This window comes from Mustelus asterias, chromosome 8 (genome assembly GCF_964213995.1).
Source record: "Mustelus asterias chromosome 8, sMusAst1.hap1.1, whole genome shotgun sequence".
In the NCBI taxonomy this organism is placed as follows: domain Eukaryota; kingdom Metazoa; phylum Chordata; class Chondrichthyes; order Carcharhiniformes; family Triakidae; genus Mustelus; species Mustelus asterias.
In genome coordinates this window covers 88,496,456-88,516,340 of record NC_135808.1, presented here as the reverse complement: position 1 = coordinate 88,516,340, position 19,885 = coordinate 88,496,456, and the positions used below count along the sequence as shown (strand labels likewise).

At 41.1% G+C, this 19,885-nt stretch overlaps 1 protein-coding gene across 4 annotated transcripts in view; it reads right to left on the bottom strand.

The window, feature by feature from the left end:
- Positions 1–413: 413 nt before the first annotated feature.
- Positions 414–19,885, bottom strand: part of LOC144497340 (cystathionine gamma-lyase-like) — a 102,433-nt gene continuing 82,961 nt past the window's right edge. For all 4 annotated transcript variants that reach the window (XM_078218460.1, XM_078218461.1, XM_078218458.1 and 1 more), the window contains 6 exons: positions 17,208–17,285; positions 15,191–15,343; positions 7,170–7,291; positions 5,679–5,731; positions 2,676–2,814; positions 414–1,208 (listed from right to left, as the gene is read on the bottom strand). In XM_078218460.1, coding sequence (XP_078074586.1) covers positions 1,158–1,208; positions 2,676–2,814; positions 5,679–5,731; positions 7,170–7,291; positions 15,191–15,343; positions 17,208–17,285 — 596 coding nt within the window. In that variant the 3' untranslated portion in view covers positions 414–1,157. The remainder of the gene's footprint in view (positions 1,209–2,675; positions 2,815–5,678; positions 5,732–7,169; positions 7,292–15,190; positions 15,344–17,207; positions 17,286–19,885) is intronic.

Here is a 19,885-nt window from a genome sequence, read left to right as displayed (position 1 = left end):
AGTATAAGATACCTATATGTTGTTTACTCGTGTTGATGAGGTTTAATTTTGGTGTTTAATAAAAGATATATGATTTGAACTCGATTGGAGCCCATCTTGCTCTTTCATTTTCTCATCAGCTATCTCTGGTCAGGTCACATTTTAATATCCCTTACCATAATTCCGGAGTCGAGAACCGAGGGTACTCTGGGCGATTCGAACCCGCCCACTCAGGAAAGGCTGCCAGGTAGTGGATAGGCAGCAGTTTCCTTTTCTCTCCCTTGGGGGCGCTACTCTAGTGAAGTAGGCGCAAGGTGGTCGTTGTTCCATCGGCGAGAGAGAGAATCACTCGGGCATTGGTGGGGTTTGGGTAACGGAGAACCAAACCTAAAATAAGCCCGCGAGTGGAGTTAAAAAGAGGGAGCCCGCTACAAATGTGACTGAGTGTCTATCACTTAAATTCTTTATTGCACACTCAACTCAGACGTTCGCCTCCAATATTGTCCCAAACAAACTAAAATCAAGCTCAAAGAATAGTATTTAATCTTCCAATTAGGAACTTGTACAATCACATTGATTATAACATAATATTGTTGAATTCATTGTCCCTTTTTAAAATACATACAAACAGAAGCTACTGGTATGGATTCTGCGATTCCCATTTATACCTCTTCTGGATCAGCCTTTTTTTTCTTGCAACATTACCATTTCATTTCTTGTGCACCATCCCTTTTGACGCTTCCCTTCTCCTTGTTCTTCCCTACCCCATCTTTCCCTGCCTCATTTCTAATCTTTTCCACTTCTGATGAAAGGCTATGGTCCTGAAATATCTTGTTTCTGAACTGCAAAGTATTTATAGGAATTGTTTTAATTTCATAATTAATTCTCATCTCCACTATATTTTTTTCCATATTACTCTTATCATTCCAGAGAAGTTTAAAAGTTTTAAAAACTACATTTAAGAAATGAATTCAAGTCACCTTTACAAAGCTAGACTAAAAATAAAGCCAGAAATCTGCAACTTTTTCAGTGTCATGCATTCCAAATCAAAGCATCCCAAGAGGCCACAGTTAAACAAAGCTTCATCAAATTTCATAATTGATACAACAGGTTTAGACATTCTTCTTTCAAGGCTTTGCCCCATCAAAAGCTGCATTTCTTCCAAGCAAACACTCCAGTTAATTGTGAAGTAATTTGTTGTCTTGCTCAGCAGGTGTAAGATCAGGATGCTGGAGAAAGAAGTTAACAAAAACAAAAGTAAGTGACTTTTTCACAACTCAGTCCCATTACTTAAAATCCTTTTCTCCTAATCCTTCACCTAAATGGGGAATAAGTTGAGGCACAGACCTGGGATCTGATATTGGACCAGCAGCAGAGGGTATTCTAGTGATTTATTTGTCAGAAAACACCGAAAAGCTGACAGGGCAAAGTGCAGATCATTAAGAGTAACACCTTGCGTGAAATATCGCACATTTCTTTGGAAAACAGGTTTTCCTACTTGTGACTGAACACAGGGGCCATAAATTCTCTTGTATTCCAAGTGCCCGTTCTTTATAAAGTCTGTAGGATCTTCCTTCCAAAGATTCAAAACCTGCCCTCATCTGACATCCACATTCTTTCATGTCACTAGATTACAATCATGGAAATACATAGAAGTTACAACATGGAAATAGGCCATTCAGCCCCCTTCAACTCCCCTCATCCATCTAACCAATGTATTCCTGAATGTTGGTAATTTCTGCCTCAACCACCAATTGAAAGCAGATTCAACAGCATCAATTAAATTCAACAGCTCCCCAAAGGCATTTTCCCTCCCTTCTCCATTCCATTTTGCATTGCTGTTCCTTCAATCTTCGCTCAACCATATGCTTCTATTTATTTACCATGCCTTTTCATTAATTGAAGCTTCTATCATAATCTGCATTGTTCCAATTTTTAAAATCTATTTTTTAAGCCTTTCATACATCAGCCAAGAGAATCAGTGTTACATCCTTTGTAAAACCTCCATCTATTTCCAAAACATACTCCTGGGTTTTATATAGGCTCTACATTTCCTCTGCTTTGTGTTTAAAAACTGTCCTGACTTAGTAGTCTCATCAACTCGACACTTGAATGTCTTACACCCCAAATGTCTCTGCTCTTCCACATCTAGCATGCTTCCATTCAGAGTATGTTATTTACCTCATACTAACAGAATTCTAGCAGCCATCTTTGAGCTTATGCCACTACTTTACAAATATCTCTTTACACCTTGCACTTGTCAAAGAGATTAACCAAAACTCCTATGTTGGCATCATCTGCAAATTCTGACACCACTATTTCAATTCAAATAATTGAGATACATCGTGAACAGGAACAGCCACAGATTTGCATCCTGTGGGAACCATTATCCAATTCAAACTAGAAACAGAAGCTTTTAACCATTTCCTTCCTAATTTAAATCAGAAAAGCCAAGACCACAAATAAGGTCCCCATCTCTATCTCAGCTAAGAACCAGGGATCAAAGCTGGACAGCAGAACTGAACAGTCAAGGACAGACGCTTTGGGGAAGGTTTGGAAGAATAGAAACATCCCAAGTTACACTAAAAGGGAAAATAAACTTGCATTTCACACTTTTACTCAAGGAGTTCTGTTATAGAGATCATATGTAATATTCAAAAATTAACTTTGTTTTCTCTTTAAATTAGATTTCTTACTGCAGCTTTTAGTGCTTGATGTAGGTCCTCGATAATGTCTGCTACATCCTCCAAGCCAATAGATAATCGTATTAGGGTGTCACTTATCCCCAGTGCATCTCGATCTTCTTTTAGGACAGAAGCATGTGTCATAATAGCCCTACAAATGGGAATAAAATTTATTGGTGTTGAAGTGTTTTATTCATGATTTTCTATTATATACAGAATCAAGCATTTTCAGCATCATTCTCCCCCACCTTACATTATTTACATCTGTATTTGCTTGTGTGATGGGCTGGTGAAAGGTGGGGCTGTGGCGTTAACAGTGAACAGGTGGAGGAGGATACACATCTAACTTATTTTCTCATTGACTTAGCTTTCCCCTTGGCAAAGCCTCAGCCAGAGTTGACTTACCAAGCCTTTTCTCAATTAGTATAAATTGTGATCATTTGAAATTTGGCTGTGTTTGGCCTGATGTGTGAAGGTGAAGAATTTCAGCAACATGTCACGCTTTCGGCAATAGCCTAGATTAAAGTAAGGTTTATTTATTAGTCACAAGTAGGCGTACATTAACAGTGCAATGAAGTTACTGTGAAAATCCCCCCGTCACCACACTCTGGCACCTGTTCAGGTACACCGATGGAGAATTTAGCATGGCCAATGCACCTATCCACCGCAGCCATGGGGAGAACGTGCAGACTCCACACAGACAGTGACCCAAGCTGGAAATCGAAACCGGGTCTCTGATGCTGTGAGGCAGCAGTACTAACCACTGTACCACCATGTTGCCCAATTGTAGCGTACATTCATCAGTACTAGTGTAGTACTTTTCATGGATCAAAAGTAATATTGCTTGTTGTTACAAAAGATTGAAAAATTGTTTTATCCTTTAATAGAATTGAAATGAAAAGGTTCCAAGATACGTGGTTAAAAGTTTGGCAGGTTTAAAAAGAAAATCACCAGGTTGAACTGTCAAACTGAAAGTATTAACTATTTCAATCCCTGCAAAAAAGTAGACAATGTAAATTCACCAAGGCAGTCGCAAAAAAAAAATTTAAACATTTATGGTGATTTGTTGAAATTTGGTCTGGAATTCAAAGAATGAATTCATGGAAATGTGTAATAAAATTTAATCAAAAGTGCAGGAAAAATATTAAGGTAAACATGCTTGGGGTTACCACTGACCAGAAACTCAACTGGACTCGCCACATAAACACAGTGGCTGCATGAACAGGTCAGATACTAGGAATACCGTGGCAAGTAACTCTCTTCCTGACTTCTCAGTTTGTTGGCACAAATCAGGAGTGTGAAGGAATACTCCCCACTTGCTTGGATGGGTACTGCTCCAACAAAACTCAAGAAGATGGACACTGCTGCCTCACAGCGCTAGGGACCCAGGTTCAATTCCTGGCTTGGGTCACTGTCTGTGCAGAGGCTGCATGTTCTCCCCGTGTCTGTGGGGTTCTTCCTGGGTTTCTTCCCACAGTCTAAAAGACGTGCTGGTTAGGTGCGTTGGCCATGCTAAGTTCTCCCTCAGTGTACCCGAACAGGCGCCGGAGTGTGGGGACTCGGGGATATTCACAGTAACTTCATTGCAATGTTAATATAAGCCTACTTGAGACACTAATAAATAAACTTATAAACTTTAAATCATCCAGACAAAAGCAGCCCACTTGATTGGCACCGTATCCACTCCCTTCACCACCGCGCTCAGTAGTAACAGTGTGTACTATCTACAAGATGCACTGCAGAAATTCAAAGATCCTTAGATAGCACCTTTCCAACCCATAACCACTTCCATCTAGAAGGACAAGAGCAGCAGATACATGGGAACACCACCACCTACAAGTTCCCCTCCAAGCCAGTCACCATCATGACTTTCCTTCACCATTCCTTCCCAATAGCTGGGTCAAAATCCTGGAATTCCCACCCTCACAGCATTGTGAGTCAACCCACAGCATGTGGACTGCAGCGTTTCAAGAAAGCAGCTCACCACCACTCATGCTGGCCAGCCAGCAACACCCACGTTCCACGATTGAACAAAAGAAATCTTACGACTCGTAGGTCATGGACAATCATGAGCTTTAATGAAATTATTTAGCAATATTGAAAAGTAATTGCTACACATGAAAATCCACACAAGCAAGGAATCAAATTGAATGTTTTTGCTTATTCTGTTTGCTGAGGGAATTTCAGAATGAGCAATATTTAAGGCGGCACTAATTAGAAAGGGACTTTTAATTATGATTCAGTACGATAGTTTTAGAATTTTTAAATATTTGGGAAGAATTGAAGTAATTAAAAAATCCTGGAAAATTTCCAACTTAAAATCACCAACTGACTCTTTTTTCGGCATCAATGCACCATTAGTGCAAAAAGAGCATAAATCTGTTTGAATAAAGGATTTATCAAAAGAAAACAATGGAAGTTTCACTGCAAAATGAAAATCATATTTTTAAAATCTGTAACTGAGGAAAAAGGTAAGAGTTTTCAAAACTGCTCCCTGTTGGTCAAAAAGAATGATTAAGTGAATGGTTTATAGTCATGTGCTTCTCACTCGGATAATTGAGTGGGAAGGAAAATCACATGATTACTAAATATCTGTTATTGGACCCTTTTTGGTTGGTAGTCACATGCTTCTCATGGATCAGTTAGTGCTAAATGGGCAAAAACCAGAATGCATTTTGTCATATAAATGTGTATGCACAGAATACATTTTCCTCCAATCAGATGGAACTATTACCTTATACCTTGCAACACTTCAGGAGGGCTTTAATCTCACCATCAACATAAAAGCTTTTAAAAGAACATGGACAAAGAACATTTCTGCAACTTTTTTGTAATCGACATTTGATATTTTCTCAGGAAACATATTTCATTACATACATTGAAAAAATGTTTTGTTTTCTTTCATTACTCTGAACTACTTTCAAATAACCCATTCTTCAATCTCCTGATCCAAGTTTAGCCAATGTCTAAAACAAAAATAGTGTGATTGATATAGATTTTGTAAAAATTCCTTACGTATGCTCCGCTAGACTTTTATATCCTCCCAAACTCTCAGCAAGGGCAAACAGCTGAAAGAAAAAAGGTAAAACAAGAAGAAAAAAATGTTTATTCTCCTCAGTCCATGCACAATCTCTCTGATTGGGAAACAGGAGGTCACTATTTACATAAATGGAATGAACTGATAAACAAAGAAGTGAGATGAGATTTTTCTCTACCATAGAACATGTTATTTTTATTAAAATCCTAAATTATCACCATATCATTCAGAGTCAAGCAGCTCTGACCAAGTGTTGCACTGAACCATAAATGACATAAAAATTCACGGTCTGAGGCACAGTCTGAACCACATTTGCTAATCTCAGCCAAGTCAATGGCAACAAATTCAAACACTGACTTTAGCGTGGAACAAATTCCAACTGCTGAAAGGTATAACAGCAACTGAGGGTTCCTTGCTTCTGTGGTTGGCAGGTCCCATGACAATCTTTATTCCATCTTACACACTTCTAGATTGACCACTTTCTCACAGAACTATGATGGGTTATCATTCCCCCATCCTCTCTTCCACTCCAACAGCCTCAATGACATTTCCAGCACCTTTTCTACTGCCATCACCAAACACATCTTCCCCTTCCCTTTGAGCGTTCTTACCCATCTTCTCAACCTTGGCTCTTTTACAATCATACCCAATACCCTGTTCCCTTTGCCACGTGCCTTCCATGCAAGCTGACCACTATCTGTCTCCTACACCGCTCCTTTGAAACTCAAGTAAACTGGAGGAACAGCACATCTTCAGTTAGTCACTTTTACAGTCTTCTCACACTCAATCTTTCAGTTCAACTATTTTAAATTCACTGCCCCCTTGTTTTGGCAGCAACCATTAGTAATGAGTCTGCTATTCCCATTTACCTGTTCTAGCCCATCATCTGCGCCATTTATCATCATCTCTTTAGTCATTTAATCTCTTGCTTTCCACATTCATCATTGGCCTTCCCTTTTGTTCTTTCTTTCCATCCACCCCCTTTTCCCTACCTCTGTACTTCCTAATAACCTGTCACAACTCTAAAAGGTTCCAATTTTGACAAAAAGTCATCAACCAGAATTATTAACGCTGTTTCTCTCTCCACAGATGCTGCTCGAGCCTTGAGCATTTCCAGAATTTTCTGTTTTTATTGAAGAACACACATCTGAGGATGTTAGACGAGGGTAATTTTGAAGCCACCCAGGAAGACCACATAATCCAGAAACCCGTTAAAACATAGTCACATTGGATAAGAAACTGAAATACAATAGCAAATTTCTCCTCCCCAGAAGAAAATGTTCTATTTCTTAAAAATACAATGCAAGAGTTCCCCATTTAATTTCAGTGCTGAAATCAGGCTCAGCGAAATTGTGCAAAGAAACAGAAGTAAAAATGAAAGCCCACTTATTTTAGAAGTGGTCTCACCAAATATTTTAACAGTCAATTTGGTGAAGAAGAAGTGTGGAAAGAAGTCCACAAGTACTCACTTTCAAGTTGTTAAGGAATGTCTTCGCATTTTCCAACCCTCCTTTAATTAAGAAAACCATCATGCCCGAACTCCCAGTGCACTGCTGCTTCGCCAGATCATATTGCGGATGAGAAGGGAGACCTGAAAAGAAATTATTCGGTGAAAAAAGGAGATTTTTAAAAAACACTTGTGTAAAGGAATGCAAGCACTATCGAGTAGGGACTCTTTCCCTCTCCAATTTACTTTGAAACAACAGCTGCATTGCAATTTTGAGAACAATCAACTATGTATAGTTCCACATTCAAGAGTATTTAGCTCAGTTTCAGATCCACATCAAGCACAATGCACATAAAAGGTTGCATCAAGCCAGGTGGTTCCCCCGTTACGGCTTTCATCTCCACTTCCTTAAGTTCATGGATTTGAAATGATATGGTGAACATGTGGTTTAGTCATTTACTGACAGATTTGGCTGGTCCACATATAACACTCTTGATTGGGTACTGCTCTTGTATCACTGTTCCAGGACCATCTTGAAAAGATAACTCCTTGCATCTTTTTTCAACTGCAATGTCAAATGAAAGCCCTCCCCAGTGTTTGACCTTCACTTCCAACAATAAGTGCAAGGAGCTCATGGACTGATGGGTCACTACTCTAAAGCCCACCCATTCAACTGCCTGTGTAGATATCCACCTTCCACCAGCCCATTAGGCAAAGGTATCTCTTGCCTTGGCCCTGAACTCTCTGCAGCAGCATAGTGGCACAGTAGTTAGCACTGCTGCTTCACAGCGCTAGGGACCCAGCTTGGATCACTATTTGTGCGGAGTCTGCATGTTCACCCCATGTCTGCGTGGGTTTCCGCCGGAGGCTCTGTTTCCTCCCACAGTCCAAAATACATGCTGGTTAGGTGCATTGGCCATGCTAAATTCTCCCTCGGTGTACCCATGTTTTGAACAGCATGTTTTGTCTGTATAGCGTGCAAGAAACAATACTTGTCACTGTATATTAATACATGTGACAATAATAAATCAAATCAAACAGATGCAGGAGTATCACGATTAGGAGGTTTTCACAGTATCTTCATTGTCGTGTTAGTGTATACCGACTTGTAACATTAATAAAAAAAGTTACACTCTCCTACCTCCCCTCTGCAATCTCATCTTGACCTTGAAATCCTCTTAATGATCATTTGGCTCTAGTCACACTAAACTGCTGATTGCACAACTTCCCCTTCTGGTTCCCACATTAGCTGTTAACTGTTCTGTCCTCAAGTGCCATACCTTTCTTCTTTAAATCAATCGTCACATCTCATCCCAAAAAACAACCTTGCCCCCACCCTTCCTGCAGCAACCACTCCCCCCTGAATTTCTCACTTCACAATCCATGGTTATCTTCCCCAAATCTCCACATTTCAAATCTGCCTGTTACAACACCGAAACAGTTCTCATTGAGATTACAAAAGACATTCTACAAGGTTGTGACAAATGTAAACTATCCCTCTTTGTCCTTCCTGACCTGTCTGCAGCCCTTTATATGGTTGACTCCACCATTGTCCAGCTAAGTGGAGTACGCTTGCCTGGTTCATTTCTCATCCAACTGTAACCAGAATGTCACTTTCAACGTGTCTTTTACTGCCAGCATCCAAAAGATGTGTAGGTTAGGTGGATTAGACATGGCGCAGGGTTACAGGGATAGAGTGGAGAGTAGGGCCTGGGTGGGGTGCTCTCTTTTGGACAGTCGGTACAGACCTGATGGCCTTTGCACTGTAGGGATTCTATGGATCTATCCTTGGCCACCTCCCATTTCTCATCTACATGCTGATTTACACATATGCTAATGACAGGTCTTTGGTAAGATCACATCCATGTGCAGTTTTGGTCTCCATAGTTAAGGAAGGATGCACTTGCATTGGAGGCGGCACAGTGAGGGTTCATAATGAGAGGCCAAGTAAATTGGGTTTATAATTCTCTGGAGCTTGGAAGAATGAGAGGTGATCTCATTGAAAGATAAGGATTTGGAGGAGGCCTGGCAGGATACTGTAGACATACAGGTCGTTTCCCCTCACTGGTGAATTTATAACTTGGGGCTGTCTTTTGATAAGCATTCAGCTATTTAGGGCTGACACGGAGAGGTTTCTTCATTCAGAAGGTAATGAGCAATTGGAATTCTCCACCCCACAGGGCTATGGATGCTCTATCATGGAATACATTAAATCAGAGAAAAATGTTTGGTCTCAAGAATCAAGGGATATTAGTGTTGTGTATACCTTTTAAAAGCTGGTTATGTTTCTAAAGCAAGTGGCATAAGGGATGCAATGGAACACATCACACAACTTCTGAATGTTAGCAAACTGAAGATACCTGTCCAGTGAAGACCCAAGTGAACAGGCAGAACCATCCTGGAATAAAGAATCCATGTTATTGAGTTACTGATCCCATCGAGTGGTCAGTGCTTTGTGCATAGAACTAACTAACTATCAGAGGTTAAGAAAGCACAACAAATGGGGAGCAAGCAGGAAAGTGGCAGTGAGACAGAATATCAACCATGATCATATTGAATGGAGGAGCAGGCTTAACAGGCCATATAGTCTACTCCAGTTCCTATCTCTTATGACATCTAGGTCTATCTAAAACACCATCTCTCATGACTCCCCTACTGCCATGGAATCACATCACTTATCCAACATTCAGTACTAGATGAGGAAACACTCCTTCAGATTAAACTCTTCCCCCATTAGTAACCATGCCTTCACCTGTTTTGAAACACTCCCTCCACCCCCAAGTTGAAATTCTCTTCCTAAACCTCTGACACTCTTCTTTCTTTAAGACAATGGGCAAGCTTTTGGTGATCTGGCGTAAAATGCGGCTTGGTGCCAGATGGTGCTTATAATTCTCCTTTGAAGCACATTTTGTTCAAGTTGCTATAGCAATTGTTGTTGAGTTGAATGTTTAGGATTCTCTGCCTCCCTTGTGTTAAACCATACCAATGGCAGCATGACTAAAACCTTGAGCGTTTAGGAGGCTGGAGAGGAAGAGGCAAATTGATTTTAAATTCTTCAGCACGCACATGCAGGTGTGTGTTGAAGGGATAACGGGGCTGGTAAACAAACTTTCTCCCAGACAAGCTTTAAAATGAAATATCAATCTAATCTCAAATTAGAAGTAGCAAGTGTTGGTAAACTTTCGAAACTGTAATAATTCAGGAATGCTTTAAATTCATCAAGAACAAATGAGTAAACTCTCGGACAGACAATTTTTGCCACTGCTGTTTTATAACTCAAGTATCACCATAACTCGTGAAGTTTGAATATTTACTTCTACAACTTGATGAACTGTCAATGTAACGAGCTCTTCATGCAGATCAGAAAAAGTATTCTGTACCCTCGCCATATACCAGTGCACGAAACAGCCAAACGATTAATTCTCTAAGTTTCAACTCCATCCGCATCCACCCATCTCTTTCAAACTGGGATTATTTTCAACGTCAAGTGGCAAATTCAATCGCTAACTAATTAGAATTTGTCAATCTAATATTTTTAAACCAATGAATGGACAGGAAAGCCAACTTGTTAATTGTCCAAAATCAGTTCAATTTTCTTTCTGGATAGATGAATGTTAAATGATCCCCTATTTTGCAGCGCTATAATTTCATAGAACATAGAACATAGAAAGCCACAGCACAAACAGGCCCTTCGGCCCACAAGTTGCGCCGATCACATCCCCACCTCTAGGCCTATCTATAGCCCTCAATCCCATTAAATCCCATGTACTCATCCAGAAGTCTCTTAAAAGACCCCAACGAGTTTGCCTCCACCACCACCGACGTCAGCCGATTCCACTCACCCACCACCCTCTGAGTGAAAAACTTACCCCTGACATCTCCTCTGTACCTACCCCCCAGCACCTTAAACCTGTGTCCTCTCGTAGCAACCATTTCAGCCCTTGGAAATAGCCTCTGAGAGTCTACCCTATCCAGACCTCTCAACATCTTGTAAACCTCTATCAGGTCACCTCTCATCCTTCGTCTCTCCAGGGAGAAGAGACCAAGCTCCCTCAACCTATCCTCATAAGGCATGCCCCCCAATCTAGGCAACATCCTTGTAAATCTCCTCTGCACCCTTTCAATGGCTTCAACATCTTTCCTGTAATGAGGTGACCAGAACTGCGTGCAGTACTCCAAGTGGGGTCTAACCAGGGTCCTATAAAGCTGCAGCATTATCTCCCGACTCCTAAACTCAATCCCTCGATTAATGAAGGCCAGTACGCCGTACGCCTTCTTGACCACATCCTCCACCTGCGAGGCCGATTTAAGAGTCCTATGGACCCGGACCCCAAGGTCCTTCTGATCCTCTACACTACTAAGAATGGTACCCTTCATATTATACTGCTGCTTCATCCCATTGGATCTGCCAAAATGGATCACCACACACTTATCCGGGTTGAAGTCCATCTGCCACTTCTCCGCCCAGTCTTGCATTCTATCTATGTCTCGCTGCAACTTCTGACATCCCTCCAAACTATCCACAACACCACCTACCTTGGTGTCGTCAGCAAACTTACCAACCCATCCCTCCACTTCCTCATCCAGGTCATTTATGAAAATGACAAACAGCAAGGGTCCCAGAACAGATCCCTGGGCACTCCACTGGCCACTGACCTCCATGCAGAGAAAGACCCCTCCACAGCCACTCTCTGCCTTCTGCAGGCAAGCCAGTTCTGGATCCACAAGGCAACAGCCCCTTGGATCCCATGCCCTCTCACTTTCTCAAGAAGTCTTGCATGGGGGACCTTATCGAACGCCTTGCTGAAGTCCATATAGACCACATCCACCGCTCTTCCTTCGTCAATGTGTTTGGTCACATTTTCAAAGAACTCAACAAGGCTCGTAAGGCACGACCTGCCCTTGACAAAGCCGTGCTGACTACTTTTGATCATACTAAACTTCTCTAGATGATCATAAATCCTGTCTCTCAGGATCCTCTCCATCAACTTACCAACCACTGAGGTTAGACTCACCGGTCGGTAATTTCCCGGGCTGTCCCTGTTCCCTTTCTTGAATATAGGGACCACATCTGCAATCCTCCAATCCTCCGGAACCTCTCCCGTCTCCATCGACGATGCAAAGATCATCGCCAAAGGCTCCGCAATCTCCTCCCTCGCCTCCCACAGTAACCTGGGGTACATCCCATCCGGTCCCGGCGACTTACCAACCTTGATGCCATTCAATAGTTCCAACACATCCTCTTTCTTTATGTCCACATGCTCGATCCTTTCTGTCCACCGCAAACCAGCAGTACAACCACCCAGATCCCTTTCCACCGTGAATACCGAGGTAAAGTATTCATTAAGCACCTCCGCCATTTCTAACGGTTCCGCACAAACTTTTCCCCCTTCACCTTTTAAGGGTCCTATGCCTTCACATCTCATCCTTTTACTCTTGACATATTTGTAGAAAGCCTTGGGATTCTCCTTAATCTTACCCGCCACGGCCTTCTCATGACCCCTTCTCGCTCTCCTAATTTCCTTCTTAAGCTCCTTCCTACATCCCGTATACTCCTCTAAATCCTTAACACCTCCTAGCTCTCTGAACCTTCTGTACGCCTCTCTTTTCTTATTCACCAGGTTCATCACAACCTTCGTGCACCACGGTTCCCGTACCCTACCAACACCCCCCTGTCTCATCGGAACGTTGTCACGCAGAGCTCCAGACAAACATTCCTTGAAAATCCTCCACTTTCCTTCGGTACTTTTCCCCAAGAATGCCTCCTTCCAATTTACCCGTCTAATTTCCTCCCTGATGACACTGTATTTCCCTTTACTCCAGAGAAACACTTTCCTAGCCTGCCTGATCCTATCTCTTTCCAATGCTATCGTGAAGGAGATAGAATTATGATCGCTATCCCCAAGATGCTCACCCACCGAGAGATCCTCCACCTGTCCAGGTTCATTAGCCAGCAGTGAGCCATTAGTCAACAGTGAGAAGACAAAGTCAACTCTTTGAGAACTAATGGAGAAGGGAACAATCTGTGATATTTTTGTATAAATATACTCTGATATCATTAGTATGTAGAGTAGGCCCAACAACACATTTGAAAGCAGAACCACATTGTAATCTTTTGTTACAAAAGAAACTACAGCAATGGACAGGTTATCAAAATACTGGAATCGCAAATTTAATCCCAGATACAATACCACTTTGCAAATATATTTGATTACATAAACTGCGAATCAAGTTCACAAACTTGTTTAACCATGTCAAACTGTGTAAATGTGGCAAACAAAGTAGATGCTATTTTTTTGTCTTGCCTTTGTAGGAAGCTGAATCACATTTGTTAGTGTTTGCTTTAGCTCAGTTTAAGTTTTAAAAAATGTTTGATTTTCATAAGTTTGATGTAGTTAAGTATATGTAAACTAAACTAAACCAAACAAATTGATTCAGCTTCCTCCAAAGGCAAGACAAAAATTTGCATATTTCCCAGCATCTTAATGGGTAAATACATTGGACAATTTGGTACTGAACACGACAGACTAGGAAGGCTTGAGGTCTGAATCACAATTTTTGAAGTTAGTCAGTTTTAGCTGATGCATTACTAATAATGCTACAGTTGGTCTTGAACCCGAGTTGGAGTAGGATGGAGCCAGGCTTCATTAACACAGCCAAATGGGAAAATAGATCTAATTGGATATTGCTTCAAACAATAATAGCTTGCCCTCTTTTTAGGAAAAAGGTCCAGTTGACAAGTGCACCGTCTGGGTAAAATGCTCTTTTGGAGAGTCAGTGCAGACTCGATGGACTGAATGGCCACCTTCTGCATTGCAGGGATTCTAATAAAGCAGAGAACAAAGCTGTACAGGTGAGTAACGATGTGGAGATGCCGTCGTTGGACTGGGGTGAACACAGTAAGAAGTCTCACAACACCAGGTTAAAGTCCAACAGGTTTATTTGGTAGCAAATACCATAAGCTTTCGGAGCACTGCTCCTTCGTCAGATGGAGTGGAAATGTGCTCTCAAACAGTGCAAACAGACACAAAATCAAGTTGCAGAATACTGATTAGAATGCGAATCCTACAGCCAGCCAGGTCTTAAAGGTACAGACAATGTGGGTGGAGGGAACATTAAACACAGGTTAAAGAGATGTGTATTGTCTCCAGACAGAACAGCAAGTGAGATTCTGCAAGCCCAGAAGACAAGCTGTGGGGGTTACTGATAATGTGACATGAGGACGGCCTAAACCGGGATGTTGGATTTATGTCACATTATCAGTAACCCCCACAGCTTGCCTCCTGGGCTTGCAGAATCTCACCAGCTGTTCTGTCTGGAGACAATACACATCTCTTTAACCTGTGTTTAATGTTCCCTCCACCCACATTGTCTGTACCTTTAAGACCTGGCTGGCTGTAGGATTCGCATTCTAATCAGTATTCTGCAACTTGATTTTGTCTGTTTGCACTGTTTGAGAGCACATTTCCACTCCATCTGACGAAGGAGCAGTGCTCCGAAAGCTTATGGTATTTGCTACCAAATAAACCTGTTGGACTTTAACCTGGTGTTGTGAGACTTCTTACAGGTGAGCAACCTCAGCTTCAACCTCTGATCTATGTACAGTTTACTATGTCAGCAAAAATGTCTCAGCTGCACCTATGGCTACCTCGCAATTTCTGCTGAGACTGACATGCAAGTAAATGTCACTGAAGATTGGCTTGAGCTGTTTCCATAGTTCTCATACTGAAAACTAGCAGACGAACACGCAATGGTTAAGCGTTATTAAAGGATAGGTGCTGTTGGGGCATGTAAAATGTCAGAGACGAAAAAGACTGAGAGGGAGCAAGTTACTTATCTGCCTGACAAACGTGGTCAAGGACAAAAGGTTTACATGAAAACATACTTTAAAACTTAATTAATAATGGTGCTACAAAGTAATTTTTACACAAGTCAAGACATACCTCCTTATCAATTGTCTGGAACTTGTGCCACATTCACGATGGGTTCCACTATCAAATAAAACTCCACATTAGTAACAGAAATTGCATCTAAACCACTGACCTGGAAAAATGACCTTCTCTACCCGGGGATCTGCCTCCAAAAACTGGGCTACAACCAACGCATTCTTGAAGTGTTGTTCCATTCGAAGAGCTAATGTCTTCAAGCCACGATTACACATATAGCAGTCAAATGGTGATGGAACTGCACCAATAGCTACAACACAGTAACATTTCCATTAAATGTAGGTCTACAAGTCATATTTTGGATCAAGTTGTTTATTTGAACATTAGGTATGGCCCTGACGTGAAGTATAAAAAAAGCATACTCAATACACTATATTTTCCAATCCCTCCTGTCCCAGAGAGATCAGAACTGCACATTGTTCAAACTCACTTGAAGTACTGAGATTCTATATAAACATAATCTCTATGATTTTGCTTTCCATTTCTCTCCAAAATGAACCCCAGTAATCTGCTGCAACTTTAATGAAGTATGCATCCATATTTCAAAATCTCTCTGTTCCTCAAAGATATTTAATTTCTTACCTTCCAAAGAAGGAATGGTTACCTAATTCCCTATACCAAAATGAACACTTTGCTGCACAGAATTTCATTTGCGACTTATCTTCCCACTCTGCAATCATGTTTGTGTCTTCCTGTATTTTGCTCGTCAGTCATTCTCCGTCTGCTCTACCCCACCCTCCATTCAATATTATGATCAAATATTATAGTTCAAAATAATGTATCAATGTATCAATTTTGTACATGATGAACAAAGCCCAAGCCATGACTTTTAAACGAAATCACAGGCAAAATATCCACCCAATATCGCCAACATTTCCATATAATTGCTGCAAGTTTATTTTGTTCAACTTCCTGAGGCCCATCTTTGCTCATTCTAATTCTACTTTAGGTACATACGTACTCATAGAATGAATCTTCATGGTCTGATATTTTCATTTCAGATCATCTGTCCTAATTGTTTTTTCTTCTTAATCTCATGTTCCAATTGCCATCCTCTCCTGCGCTGTTTTTATACTTGGCATGTGTCTTTTTCTGCAGATTTTATTTTGTCAATTTGTTACTGCATCTCTTTCTTGGCTAGTTTTGTCTTTAATCATGGAACACATTGAATTTTAAATATATATTCCACACCTGCCTTGTAGATGGTGGACAGACTTTGGAGAGTCAGGAGATGAGTTACTTGCCACAATATTGCTAGCCTCTGACCTGCTCTTGTAGCCACTATATTTATATGGTTGGCTGGTCCAGTTCAGTTTCTGGTCAATACTAACCTGCAAGGAGTTGGTAGTGACTATTACTATTGAATGTCATGGGGAGATGATTAGATTCTCTTGTTGAGATGGTCACTGCCTGACACTTACAACTATAATAATCCCAGTGTTTACATTTTATGTACTCATCTGAATTCTAGGCAACAGTCCTACACAATCACTTTCTTAACTTCCATGATCCCACACTGGGACTAGTCAATTTGTCTTTTAAATAATGAGTTCGGCATTGTATTGTTGCTTCCACGATATTGAAAGGGATTTTGATTTCTTGGAATCCTAAGCAATTACCAAAAAGGATCAAAGCTCACAATCAAGAATAGAGATCAGGAATAAAGAACATATTTCCTCAAGACTCAGTTGGCAGACTATATATAACCCTGGTCCTTGCACCTTTTATCCCATGCCATCAATTTAAGATTTATGGCAGGATTTTGCAACATAACATTAGCTGGATAAATCCAAAGGATGCCTGTTAAATGGTAGATGTTTGCACAGTAAAATTGCAAAATTGTATACCTACATATATGGAGATATATTCTTGTACAGATGCCAAGTAATCTTAAAATGTTAAGAACTATGACGTTGAAAGCAAGATACCAAACCACCAAGTCAATCTCTGAATGACTTGTGGTTTTAACTCCGCCTTGCCAGAATGAGACATGTGTGTATTTCACAACAGAACAATTCTACCCCATGATAAGAACAGCAGTTACCATAAGCAGTGCCACAGAACTGTGGACATGCTTATCATACAAAATAATGTTCAGAGTTGTAAATGATTACCATTTTGCAAGAACTTCAATTTTTCATAGAGATCATCTCGATTCATAGAAGCCAAGCCCATGACTACATCACTGTGACCTGGAAATATAAAGAAAGGGGGCTGATTTTAGTTTCTGGTGATGAAGCTATTCAATGGAATGATTTCATTAGAGATTTCACTGAAAGATCTTTTAAAAACGTAGTACAATCTGCTTTGATCTAAAGATTTAGCAAGGTTACAGCCACTTATTAGAAGACATGGGAACATTACCACCTGCAAGTTTTCCTCCAGGCCACAACCCATCCTGATTTGGAACTATATCACTCGGTCAAAATCCTGAAATTCCCTCCCTAAAAGCACTATGGTGTGCTTATATCACATGGGCAGCAGCAGCTCAAGAAGACAGCGCCAACACCTTCCCAAGGGCAATTAGGGATGGATAACAAATGCTGCCCACATCTTGTGAATAAAAGGTCAACTGCAAAATTTTAATACCAAAAGAATCTGAGAAGAGATATTCTGATTAATTCAGGTGGACTGGAGAATTAATCCAGATAATTCTTAAATCTCACCATGGCAATTTGAATTCAGTTTCAAAACTTTAAAAGATTGGAAACAAAAAGCTGTTGGGACTGCTACAAGAGCGTTGAATGGTTCACTAAATGTTCTTTAGGGAAGGAAACTGCTGGCTTTACCTAGCCTGCCTGATACACAAGTAGAACAGGAACAAAGGTTCTGCTAAGGGAGTATGAACAGCTAGGAGCTAAATTAAAAAGCAGAACCAAAAAGGTTATAATCTCTGGATTACTACCCGAGCCACGAGCTCATTGACACAAGGTCAATAAGATTAAGGAGGTAAATGCGTGGCTCAAAGATTGGTGTGGGAGGAATAGATTTGAATTTGTGGGACACTGGCACCAGTATTGGGGAAGAGGGGACCTGTTCTGATGGGAAGGTCTTCATCTGAATCATGCTGGAACCAGAATCCTGGTGAATCGTATAACTAGGGTTGTAGATAGGTCTTTAACCCCCCACTATTTAGTTTAAAGGAGAGGGTAGAAGGGTTAAAGAAGCCAAGGGCTCAGGAGAGGTTAGTAAAGTTTCAAGACCACGTAATAGAACGGAGAGCATAGAAGGTGGCAGGAATCTAACCTCAGGCAGAGCAAAAAAGGTGATAAGTATGAGAAGGGAGGTGATCAATGCAGGACTGACGGTGTTGCATCTAAATGCACACAGTATACGGAAAAGGTAAATGAGCTCGTTGTGCACATTGAAATTGGCCAGTACGATCTTGTGGGCATCACAAAGACATGGCTGCAAAGGGATCAGGGTTGGGATCTAAATATCCAAGGATACGTGTCCTATCGAAAGGACAGGCAGATTGGGAAAAGGGAGCAGGGTTGAATTGTTACTAAAGAATGAAGTTAAATCGATAGCAAGAAGCGACATAGGATCAGAAGGCTTAGAATGTCTGTGGGTAGAGTTGAGGAATCGCAAAGGTAAAGACCCTGATGGGAGTTATGTACAGGCCCCCGAGCAGTAGTCAGGATGTGGGGCAGAAAATAAATCAAGAGATAGAAAAGGTATATAAAAAAGGCAAAATTACAATAATCATGGGGGACTTCAATATGCAGGTGGACTGGGAAAAATCAGATAGATAGTGGATCCCAAGGAAAGGAATTTATGGAATGTCTAAGATGTTTTTTGGAGCAGAACCTACTAGGGAACAGGCAATTCTGGATTTGGTGATGTGTAATGAGGCAGACTTGATTAGGGAACTTAAGGTGAAGGAATCCTTAGGGAGCAGTGACCACAGTATGATAGAATTTACCCTGCAATTTGAGGGGGAGAAGCTGGAATCAGATGTAATGGTATTACAATTAAGTAAAGGTAACTACAAAGACATGATGGAGGAGCTGGCCAGAACTGATTGGAAAGGGAGCCTAGCAGGGAAGACAGTGGAACAGCAATGGCAGGAGTTTTTGTGGGTTATTCGGGAGGCACAACAGAAATTCATCCCAAGGAGGAGGAAACATGTCAAGGGGAGGACGAGGCATCCATGGCTGATGAGGGAAGTCAAGGACAGCATAAAAGCAAAAGAAAAAGCATACAAAGTGGCGATGATGAGTGGGAAGCCTTGAAAAGTGAGCAGAGGACAACAAAAAAGAAATGGGGGGGGGGGGGGGGGAGAAGATGAAATGAGTGTAAACTAGTTAGTAATATAAAAGAAGATAGCAAGAGTTTTTTTTTCAATACATAAAAGGTAAGAGGCAAAAATAGTCATTGGACCACTGGAAAATGAGGCTGGTTAAGTAATAATAGGAAACAAAGAAATGGCAGAGGAACTGAATAGTTATTGTACATCAGTCTTCATGGTGGAAGACACCAGTGGGATGCCAGAGTTCCAGGAGAATCAGGGGCACTGGTGAGTATAGTGGCCATCTGTACTCGTTGGAGTTTAGAAGGATGAGGGGTATGTTATTGAAACTTACAGGATACTGTGAGGCCTGGATAGAAATGTTTCCACTAGTCAGAACAACTAGAACCAGAGGGCACAACCTTAGGCTAAAGGGATGATCCTTTAAAACAGAGAGGAGCAGGAATTTCTTCAGTCAGAGACTGGCGAATTCGTGGAACTCTTTGCCAAAGGCGGCTGTGGAGGCCAGGTCATTGAGTGTCTTTAAGACTGAGATAGAAA